Source organism: Numida meleagris, chromosome Z, assembly GCF_002078875.1.
Source record: "Numida meleagris isolate 19003 breed g44 Domestic line chromosome Z, NumMel1.0, whole genome shotgun sequence".
In the NCBI taxonomy this organism is placed as follows: domain Eukaryota; kingdom Metazoa; phylum Chordata; class Aves; order Galliformes; family Numididae; genus Numida; species Numida meleagris.
Window position 1 is genome coordinate 34891090 of NC_034438.1, and position 12032 is coordinate 34903121.

Below are 12032 nucleotides of genomic sequence, written 5' to 3' on the forward strand. Positions count from 1 at the left end.
TCTCCCTCAAGATGATCTTCTCTAAAACCTTTCCTGGCACTGAGGTCAGGCTGACAGGCCTGCAGTTCCCCAGATCCTCCTTATGACCCTTTTTGTAGATGGGAGTCATGACGGCAAGCCTCCAATCCCCTGGGACCTTTCCAGTTGACCAGGAACACTGATAGATGATGGAAAGCGGCTTAGCAATCACCTCCACCAGCTCCCTCAGCACCCTTGGGTAGATCCCATCTGGCCCCATGGACTTGTAGCAGTCCAGGTGGAATAGTAGTTCTCTAACTGCCTCCACCTGAATTGTGGGGAGTTTATTCTGCTCCCCATCCCAGACTTCCAAGCCAGGAGGTAGAGTACCTTGAGGAGAATTGGTCTGACTTTTAAAGACAGACGTAAAGAAGGCATTAAGAACCTCAGCCTTCTCCTTATCCTCAATGGTCACATTCCCCACCACATCCATTAAAGGATAGAGATTCTCCTTAGCCCTCCTCTTACTGTTTATATATTTGTACAAAAGTTTTTTGTTCTCTTTTACCCCAGTGGCCAAGCTGAGTTCAAGCTGGGCTTCTGCCTTTCTAACTTTCCCCTGCACATCCTAAATACTTCTTTGTACTCCCCCTGAGTTGCTTGTTCCTTCTTCCTTTTTCTCCTGGAGCCTCAGAAAACTTTCCCTGTTCATCCATGCATGTCTTCTTCCCTGCCAGCTCATCTTATGACACAGGGGGATAGCCTGCTCCTTTGTCTTTAAGACTTCCCTCCTGAGGAGTGTCCAGCCTTCCTGAACGCCTCTACCCTTCAGGACTGAATTCCAAGGTACCTTCCTTGACATGGTCCTGAACAGTTCAAAGTCCGCCATCCGAAGTCCAAGGCAGAAGTTTTTGCTGCCCCCCCTCCTGACTTCACCAAGATTTGAGAACTCTACCATTTTGTGGCCTCTCTGTCCAAGACAGCTCCCGACCTTCACATCTCCCACCAGTTCTTCTCTCTTTGTGAACAGCAGGTCTAGTGGGGCACCTCCCCTGGTAGGCTCTCTTACCAGCTGCATCAGGAAGTTATCTACCGTACACTCTAGAAACCTCCCAGACCGCTTCTACTGCACTGCATTGTAATTCCAGTATATATCAGGGAAATTGAAGTCCTCAATGAGAACAAGAGCTGGCAATTGCACAACTTCTGCCAGCTGCTCATAGAACACTTCATCTGTCTCTTCATTCTGGCTAGGCAGCCTATAACAGACCCCCAACAGGATGTCAGCCTTGTTGGCCCTCCCCCTGATCTTTATCCATAGAGATTCTACCTTGTCATTCTCAGCCCTGAGCTCAACAACACTGAAACACTAACACAGAGAGCTACCGCCCCTCCTTCCTTGCCTGTCCTTTTTGAAGAGCTTACAGCCACCCACTGCAGCACTCCAATCGTGCGAGGGGTCCCACCACACTTCAGTAATGGCAGCTAAATCATAGTTTGCCTGTCGCACGATGGCTTCCAGCTCCTCCTGTTTGTTGCCCATGCTGTGTGCAATAGTGTAGATGCACTTCAGCTGAGCCCCTTGCTTCGCCCCCAATCCTGTCATCGCTCTCCCAGGCTCATCTCTAGTCAGCCATTTCGTCCATTAAGAAGAGGAAAGAGAAGGAAGATGTTCATTTTATATGCACAGGGTATGACATGTATAAGATGGTAAGATGGTACAGAATACATTAAAGAGAGAAGTAAGATTATATTTCACATACATCATTTTTCCTAGGCTAAAACATGTCAGATTTGTTCAGCAGTTCCCCCTCCTATAAACAACAGGTCCTTGGCATAGCTGTGAAGACAGAGAGGTGAAGTACCCCTTTATATATCATGGGATTTTATTTGGGTTTTTGATTGAATTGAACACACTTTCTGACAGAAAACAGGAAGAACAGAAAATCTTTGATAATTTCAACAGAAATAATATATTGTTACTTCTGTTATCTTACTAAATGAATACCTGATCTTGCTTAACTAAGAAACAGCTTCATAGAACAGAAGCAAGCTGCCTTTTGACAACTAAGAAAGCCTACTCGTGCTGAATACCATATCACATGATGCTTGTCAATTTTCTCCTTTATACTTCCCATTTGTTAATAAAGTTCCTTCTAAGCTGAAACAAACAGCCATCTTCCCCTCCATGCGTATCCTTTTGCCACTCCTTCACACTGTCAGAGTAACGCCTCAAGTTTCTCTATCTCTTCAAGGACCGAGGAATAATTTGGTGAAAAATAACCAGCAAGCACTCTAGACAAACACTGAGAACAAGCTGTATGTCTATGACTGCTGCTCAGTTCCTCTTTTTTCCATAATAACTAGTCCCCAAACACTGCTTTGCATTATCTACCAACTATGCTAGTTCTAATCCGTGCCAAGTCAGGATTTGATAAACTCTACTCAGATGATAAAGTCTTAGGAGCCAGCTCCAGCTCAGCAAATCACCACTGGTTAGCCACACTGGCAGCAATTCCTCACATCAAAGACACTGAACAACTCCAAGAACAGAAGCTCTCAGATAAAATTACCTCTCCTTAGAAAACGATGACATTCATGGTTGATATAAACAGGGTAACTCCAAAAAAATAAGGTTAAAAATATGATGTGTGCCGCAAGGTATTCGAGGTACTCTCTTTTTTAGTGAGGCAAACAACAGCATCTGTCTTCTTACTGTGTTGACACATATTGCTCATTAGCACTACTGGGAATTATGGAGCCACACATACACAGTATTGGTACTACAGGATTATTTCCCTTCAATATCATAAAACAGAAATTTCTGACTGGTTAAGAGGAAATTCTTGTACTCTCTACTTAGTGCTAGGACACTTTGAAGGAGGAGGAAAACAGCCTAAAAAAATGCCAAGCTAATTCTATTAATTTAAGTAGAATTTCATAGTCAGTTACATATTTAAAAACTGAAAGCAGGCTCACATTTGTAAACTAATCATTCATTTAGACTTTGTTTTAAAGACAGCTTTGGGCTTTATGTTATCAGAGACAAATGACAAAGTGCTGAGTCCTTCATTGCAACATTTTGTAATGCTCAAAAGCAGAGCTCCAGTGAGAAAAATTTAAGGCATCTAAACCTCAAGACATCATTATGGCATGTTTCTCTGGTGTTTTTATTTCCCTACCAGCTTTTCTCAGGCTAGCAAAGAAATGTCTCTAATGTACCATAAAAACATGAGTAAAACTTCAGCTGCATATACAAGGGCTGCTCTGAAAGTAATGCTTCCATTTTATTATGTTGGCTCACAAGTCAGAGGCAGATGTTGGTGGTATGGCAGTAGAGGCCGAACCTTCCCACCAATATTCCATCACATGTTGTTGCTGTGTGACAGATGGCAGCAGAGGGGCACTCTGACAGAATGGCGTCTGACATGGAAGTGTGTATGAAGCAAAGGTGTGTCACTGAATTCTTCTACATGGAGAAAATGGCACCCACTGACACTCACCAACACTTGCTGAACATTTATAGAGATCAAACAGTGGATGTGAGCACAGTGAAGCAGTGGGTGGTGTATTTCAGCAGTGGTGTCAGCCATGTGAAAAATGAGCCACATTCTGGACAGCCAAGCAGATTTTATGAGTGCAGCATGCAGCCTCTTGTTCATCACTGGTGAAATTGCAGAGCTAATGACAGTGACTATGTTTAAAAATAGTGTTTTGTAGCTGAGAATTTGCTCTATCAAACAGTGTTACCGTACTCTTTGTATCTGTTGTAGTTTCCATGGAAATCAACAGCAGGCACTTTCAGAGCAACCTATGTATTATTTAATGCCATGAAGAAGGAAGGATCACCCTGCACCGCTGCAGAAAGCAGAGCCTGGTTCCAAGCTGCCTGATCTTGAAATGAGTTTAATACTCAGCATATTTAGCAGCTTTCTCAATTTGTAAAAGTCATTAGCTCTGACACAGAAGCTAACCCTTGTGAATTATATTCATATTGTGACATTAGTTAGAACTTGGCTGAGAGAAAAAATTGTCACTAGGAAACTTGGCTAAAAAGGTTACAGCACTAGCAAACTTGGCTGAAAAGTTACAGGTGGACCAGGAAGGATGTGAGATCTGAGTGGTAAGGAGATCACCTGACCATAGGGCAAGGTCCTCTGTTTGACACAAGACATGGAGAGAGCTACATGTCTATGAATACTGATGCAAGGTTGGTCCTGATAGAGAGCATGTTATGTTGTACTGATAAATCAGAACTAAATGTGGACTGCAAACACTACAGTCTTCTAATTTTATAACGTAAGGACAGGTAAGGTTGCGTTACTGATAACATTTTAGGTAATTTAACTGACTGAATCACATCTGGAGATGAACAAATCTAAACATAATATTGAGGTGTAGATCTGCTAAAAAACTGGTTCATTTTAGAACGATTCTGGAATATATTTACATGAAAAAATCATGGATTTACTCATACTCTTTACCTATAATTAATTTGTAGAGAGTAAAAAGTATTTGAAATATTTTATTTGCAGTAAATGTGAACTCTTCAATGAGACAGCTCCACAGTTCTCCTTTGCTGACTGATGATAATAAAACACATACAAAATACGATGCTTAAAGAAAATTAGAAAAACTAAATACTGTAATAACCTTATTTTTAGCAAAGCTAAAACTTGTTTCAAGACTATGGAATTTTGAAGTCCTACAACTGTCATAAATTGGACAAGACTTACAGAAGTTAAATTGAAGAAGCTCCATTTCTGCTGATGTGTATTCATTAGTAATGTTATTTGACATATGTATGACAACAACTTGTCAAAATTCTGTAATTCAAAACCCATAACCAGACCATACCGAATTCAGATTGTTATTCTATTTTTCAGAACAGACCTATGCAAGATTCTACATCAGTGAGCTTTCCTTCAATTTAATGAAAATGAAGCCTTCAAGTATCACGTTGATCAAGGAACTCTGTAAGTCATTTTACATTGTATATGAAAGCAACCGATGAAATTTTAATAGGGAAATAAAATTCTACTACCTCAAAATTACTTGTAAAACACCTTGATTTTTTTGGACAACATACGAACTAAAGAACCATATCACAGTACATGAATTAGATTACTAAATTTACACAGACACTGTATGATGCAGGATTTCAAATTATTACATAGAAGTTCAAGATGCCTGATTTCACAACAGTTATTCCTCCTGACAAAAACAGATAAAGAAATTGCTAGTCTGTGACATCACATATGGCAATAAGATCTCCAAGCAGGTATGACTGTACAATATAAAATGTTTCTTCTAGAATCTTTTGGTAGAGTTCAGGTACACACAACTTCCCAGCAAGCCTTACTGGCATACCAATGGTATTGGGCAGATATAGCTACAAGGTATCCAAGCTAGCTCACAAATTCCATGGAAACACTCCCATTTTTATCTGTCCTGGATTAAAACTGGATATGCTCTTGCCACACCCACTGGTGAAGTTTGAAAGAAATTCACTTCAGCAAACGGTCACTTCTAAGGAACTTAAAGCAGATCATTCAGCACTGAACATCTAGAACAAAGATCATCTTGAAAGCAGTTCCCTTTTCCTAGAAAACCAACATTTTCTGCAGCCAAGTTACAACATGTATTCCCAATCTTGATCTTTGTATAGTTTGGTTTGAGAAACAGACTAAGGCCTACATAAGTTTTTAATGCCTAGTTTAGTTTTGGAAAATGGTAAAAACTTCAAAGCATACTGTAACATTTACACTGAGTTTATGCTTTTTTACTTTGTGACCCCATTGCAAAATACTTAACAAATCCAATAGGATTATAGCAATTCTCCTTCACAGGAGATGGTCAGTATTGGTCTACATAGAAAAACTCTCATTCTGATTTTTCAGAGCCTCCTCCCATTGAACATGTTGCTGGACTTTTACCAGGAGGGTGGGGAGTCCTCTTCTAAATACACCTGCTAGAATAAATTTACCTGCTAGAATAGAGTATTGGCTGATCACGTTGATAACGTTCATCTACATTCAAGGAAGAAGAAGAAATTGTGGTTGCCAGAGAAGCTGCTTCAAACAGAGATGGAGTGCTTGGCACTAAATCTGGCCGGCGGCATGAACCTAGGACTGAATATACAAAAATAAAGAACAACATTAGCAATTTTCATTTCAGATTGGATCCAAGAGTCTTTATGCAAGTATATAGCATCACCTGGCACTCTCACCAGTTTCTTGAAGCTTCTTAACATGCCTGAATAGATGATATTGTGATATTCATGGGCCCATACCCACACTCTTTACAGGGCAAATTTCAACTGCTAGCCAGTACATTTAGCAGAATACAAAGCAACTTGATGGACAAATATTAAACAGCAGTATCAATATACGATGAATTCTTCTAAGAGCCAGGACCGGTTTCACACTAAATGTTCTCTTCACACAGGATTAGTTCGTTGGTTCTCCTTTGTGTCTGGCTGGAAATGATCTCTGAAAGGGACAGATTCTATCTCGTTAAGACGACTTTGAGGCAAACAAATTGAGCTTGAAAACACTTAATGTGACATATTCATTTAGAAGTCAGAGAAAAGAACAGCACTGGCTCTGGCCTTAATCTGCTGACTGTATTGGACAAATTGTTTTAGGATCTCCTGTAAACAAGGAGAAAACTAAGATCATATTATAACCTTGATATATAAACTACTTTTTGCATGCAGTAGCCAAGAATAACCCAAACCTCAATTTCTGATAACGAGCCAGACTTCAGACCTTCCAGTTCAGGCTTATACAAAATTCTTTTAAAAATGTGGTTCAGATCGTTGATTCGAAAGGTATTACCTTCCTCATCAAGGCTGGAGTAGCTTTGTCCTTCAGTAATAACGCTATGCTTTTCATCCTTCCACTCCTGGCTGACGGCACACACTATTTCCTGTGATGTTGCCTTTAGGGCTGTGATGGAATTGCATCGTTTCTTGGAAGGTGAAGACCTTAAAGCTGTGTTACCAAATGAATACATGTGTTGAATTAAGTCACTTTAGTGTACTGTACATCTTTAACAGAATAGAAAGGCAAGCCACCTATAAAGCTAGAGTTTCCGGGTGCAGATCAGACTTAGACTGTAATTATAATTATTTATGGAAGCTTATTTTGTGCACTAAGGGAGAAGCATATACTCAGAACAGGGCTTAAGAGCTTAAATTGAAATGTCTTGCTTTAAGTTGAGAAGAAATGTTCCTGAAGACAGAAACACTCCTATTTTTTTTTTTTGTGAAAAAATGATAATGCATCTCAACAACTAACTCACATAAAAGCAGATTAATAGCCTTCTATGCAGATCAGTAACACTGGGATATTGAAATAGATTAAAAGCTTGAAAAAATGAGACAGACAAAATCATAGAGAAAATAAGGCATTTTGTCCCTTAGTTGTACACTATAGTTTTTAAATACAGAAAGGCTTCCATCTTGCACTGAGATAAATCCAGCAGTCAAAACCAGAAAGAACTGAAAATACTCAAATGCACAGGGAATGTCTATACTGGAAAGGTTCCAGATAATAAAGCCTTTGAGTAGCACCTCATACAACGCAGTTCCCTAGCAAAATTATTCCATATTTTAAGAGATCTCAGCCTCAGGGGCATCCTTCCTTTCATCTGAATTTAATTTAAATCATATTACCTCACTGTCTTATTTTTATATTAATCACAATGCTGTGCCATAAAGTGATAATTTTAAGTTCACACATTGTCATTTACCTGTTCCAAAAGTTTTTGCGTTTAATGCCTTGAGCTGTTAGTTTCCATAAGAATTTGCAGTCACGCTTAAATCTCATTTTTTTCTATCCATCATTTCAATTTTGTTCTACCTTTCTCCATACAGGCTTCTTCCTTCTTCTTTCAGATAACTAAGGACATTAGAAGAGACCAGCCTAACACTAGCCACAAAGATATTTACAAAACATCTTCTATCAGTTTGACACAATGCCATAGGCTCAATATTATTCCTGTAGCACTTGAACAAAGTGTCTATTCTACCCACCAGCATTCACCTCCAAAGCACATACAGTTAAACAAGATGTGATTATCATACTGCTAACCAGGATCTATTCTAGAATATACGTTTCTTTATCAACTACATAGTTCTAGCCAGCCAGTCGATTTAAATTTATTTGTGAAGAACTCTGCTTTGAAAAAAATCCATGAAACTCACAGAACACTGTTTCCTAAAGGATAAGCATCAGAAACATGCAATTTTTTTTACCAAATGGAAAACAAACAGACAAAAAAAAACAACCTGCAATTTCAGCACCTCCACAGATTTCAAAAATAATTTGGCAGTAAAACAGGAAGTTAGCAAGCATGCAACCAACCCATCTGTATGTCTTACATACTAAAGGTTTTATACGAGCTGCCATGATTGCTGAAAAAAACGTCACTGCTCTGATAACCAGAACAGCTTCTCCTATAACTGATGCTTCAGACTGAAACTCCTTTCTGTAGCATGACCTACTCACAAAAGAATTATCCACCCATTCATTAGTATTTATAGAACTCTCCAAAAGTTTATTTTCCTGAATACTTGTTGCAACATAGCTCACATGTGAAGAATCACTAATCATGATTAATTCAAATGTTTTTTTCTTCCTCTAAACATTTGGTTACTATCCTTCAAGTATCTCATCTATCTTTCTAGTTTGTCAACTCCCAGTTTTCTCTTTTCAGTCTTCTTCTTATTTAGTAATTTCACAAAGTACTCATCATTTACTCCTCCAATTTCTTGTCACTCTTAAGAGTCTGCATAGGGTCACTTTCCCCTATCTCTAATGCTTAAGAGGACCTACAGATGCACAGTCTACTTTAGGTTATGCTAATAATTCACCTTATTTCTGAGACATTACAAAAATAAAAAGTTAAATTATTGCTGAAATATTTAAATTGAAATCTTCAGATACCTCTTGGTAGTGATATACCTCTACTGTGATGGTGGGTTTCTACTGGCATTTTCTCTCTCCTGAAAAAACCTAGTAATGGTATATATCTTGCCCTTGAGAATGAAAAAAAGATTAAAGAAAGGAAAGGAGAAATGGAGGCAGAAAGTAGAAACAACGGATGAAGATGAAATACTTTGGTAATATCCAACTTTCATTTTCTTTCTTGATGAAGCACAGAAGAAATCCAAATCGAAGAGAAGCATGCCTACATTCAAACATGTTGGAGATGGTATTTAATCAATCTTTACTTATTGAAACTTATAAGTGAAGTCATTGATGGTACTGCTATGAAGAGATGCAAGACAAGACATAATTACTCACAAAATTTCTGTCAATGTCAATATATAGAAACCTATCTTACCTTCAGATGTGCCTTATGCGATAAAAAAAACATACAGCAAATATTTTACATAATTCCACTACCAGGGTACAATCCCACTAGCTCTAATGAAGAAACTCAACTTCTGCTTATATAACCACTACATGATCTTGAAGAAAGGATTCTTGTATTACCAAGACAGAAGAGTTACAAGTAATGATTATGAAAATACCTAGAAGAGCAAACACAACGATTTTCTTACCTTGAACTTTCTTGAAAACTCTTGTATTCATAAATTTTAAAAATCTATCCGCATAAAAACTTGGTCTGTGAACTGAAACTGTATCCTGCAAGTTTGAAAAAGGTCTTAGTCACATTTTCTGTAAAAAAAATGTCAAAATTACACAGTCCAGAAAAAAGTTTGACACATCAGGTAAACTGTATCAATATGTTTCTGGTCTACTCAAAACAAGGCCCAACAATTCTTTCCTTTAAGGAAATGTAGCCCTAGGTAAAAGCATTACATTTATGAAAATATGAGTTCAAAGTTAAATAGCTACATTCTGCAAAATCTTTGCAGAATTTGAAAATGATATTTTTCAGAACACATGAGTTTTTTTATGTCTTGATAACTGGCTACTGCCCTGTGTAAGTAATAAGGGCAAGATCATTTTACCTGCTTTTTGAAAGGTCAACAAATAAAATCAGAGCATGAATTGAGAAATCAACCTAAAAGATTTCAGGAACAGTTTAGATGATGTGGTGGTGGTAGACTACAAGTATACCAGAGTTCTCTCTTTCCTGGTTAAGAGAAAACAAAGTTCCATTACTTAAAATATCAGCAATTAAAAAAACAAAACCAATAACATTTACCCCATCATAAACAAGAGCTTTCCACGAATGTTCCAGCTTCTTCATTAACCTAAGTATACAAAAAAAAAGAGAACTGCTCTGTAAGATTTACACATTTGTAAGTAATTTCAGAATAGTTTATTCAGTAGAAGTATGAAATTCAATTGCCACTTACCTGTAAGACTGTAGAATATCAATAATCCCCATAAATAGAAGCAGCTTTTCTCCTTTATGGCTTTTAGCTGGAATACCTCCCATTCTGACAGAAACAATAAAAAAGGAGTTAGAATCTCTGACTGTTGCTTCATAGGTGAACTGTACCTACTTAGAAATCCAAAGAAATGACACAATTTTAAAGCTAGATGCCACAATGCAAATTCAGATGTAGCTCACTTAGTACAGAATTGCAGAATTGGCCTTAAACAGCAAGCTTAAAGTGCTTTAGGTAGACTGGTAAATACTTATCATAAACAAGGTATATTTGGGGGTGACTTCTTGGTATGATTGCACTTGGCTTTCAGCATCAGTACTGCACTTCTCATGATTAGAGTAGGACCCGTTATCACCACTGCAACATGATACCTTGTCTCCCATATATAATAAGCACAGGAGCTTTCTTGGATGAACTGTGTTTATCTTTTAGTAAAACAACCCAAACCAAAACCAAAAACCAACACCCCCTGCCAAAAGAACCAGTACAACACCTCTATCATCATACAGGAGCATTCATCATATCCTGTGTAAAAGTTATACTGTAAAAACTCAATGAAATTCAGTTCTTTATCTCATTATATTCTAGACCTCAGAACAACTGGAAACTCTATAAATGCTAATTATCATGAGTCTCCCATTTGTCTGCAGTAGGTTTAAACACGTTTCCATACTGTTAACTGTATTTACGCAGACAGCTCCCTCGAAAGCTATGAGAAAAGCAAATCCTTCTAATATGCAATTAAACACTCACTATACTCAAGAATTGACTATACAGAATAAGAATGGTGATCATAATACTCTCACTGATACTGGATGTATTTCAAAGGAAACAACAGAATTATATTCAACAACTGTCAATATAAATAGACTTCTACTGCAGTTTTTGCTAGATAGAAATACAAGAGAAAAGCAGCCATTCTTAATCTCAAGAAATACTGTACCTGAATATGACTGCACTTCACCAGTGATTATACAGTCCTACGTATGGAGTATACTACTTTGATATTAAAATAAACACTGTAGAAACACTCATTTCAATGTTAATAGTTTTTACTTATGGCTCATCAGGATGTTTCTAGTTAAGACTAGATTATATCTGGGACTCTTACAATGGTTGTCTCATAACATTTCTTTCATAAATGAAACTAAGAAAATTTGCTATCAGGTATTTAAAGGTATCTGTCAACTACTCAACATTTTTAATTCTCTGTCTCCAGCAAGTCTTGATGGTGAAGCTTTGAAAAAAGTTAAAATGCAAAATCTTTCCACTACTGAAACAAGATTTAATCTTGAATGTTTTGCCAGTAAATATCATGTGACACTGACTGAAGAAATTTTAACGCCAACATTAAGAGCATGTTATGGCACTTACGTGTTTGTTGTCTCCGTTACAACAGAATCCCCTGACTTCCCAGGCCCCTGTATAGACTCCATGGCTGTGGAATAGAGAACTTTCTGCCCTCCAGGACGTTTCCCATCAGATGTGTTCTGGGAGCTCTCACCTTCTTTTTCCCTCATGTTACTGTTCAGTATGTGAATTCCCAGTAACAGACTGTAATCCATGATCTTGAAACTTTCTAAAACCTAAGAACAAAGAAGAATTGGTGGCAGTGAAACAAGAAAAGGCTACATACAATTGTGTTACACAGCAGCATTATGAGAACCGAAGTAAAAACAAGCCTTCACAGCACACTTCTCCC

General features: G+C 37.9%; 1 protein-coding gene across 6 annotated transcripts in view; it reads right to left on the reverse strand.

Annotated features, from left to right (window-relative positions):
- PIP5K1B (phosphatidylinositol-4-phosphate 5-kinase type 1 beta) overlaps positions 1–12032 on the reverse strand; it is a 101799-nt gene that overhangs the window by 16401 nt on the left and 73366 nt on the right. For all 6 annotated transcript variants that reach the window (XM_021380719.1, XM_021380721.1, XM_021380715.1 and 3 more), the window contains 6 exons: positions 11705–11916; positions 10295–10378; positions 10141–10189; positions 9530–9614; positions 6798–6953; positions 5945–6089 (listed from right to left, as the gene is read on the reverse strand). In XM_021380719.1, the coding sequence (XP_021236394.1) occupies positions 5945–6089; positions 6798–6953; positions 9530–9614; positions 10141–10189; positions 10295–10378; positions 11705–11916 (731 nt within the window). The remainder of the gene's footprint in view (positions 1–5944; positions 6090–6797; positions 6954–9529; positions 9615–10140; positions 10190–10294; positions 10379–11704; positions 11917–12032) is intronic.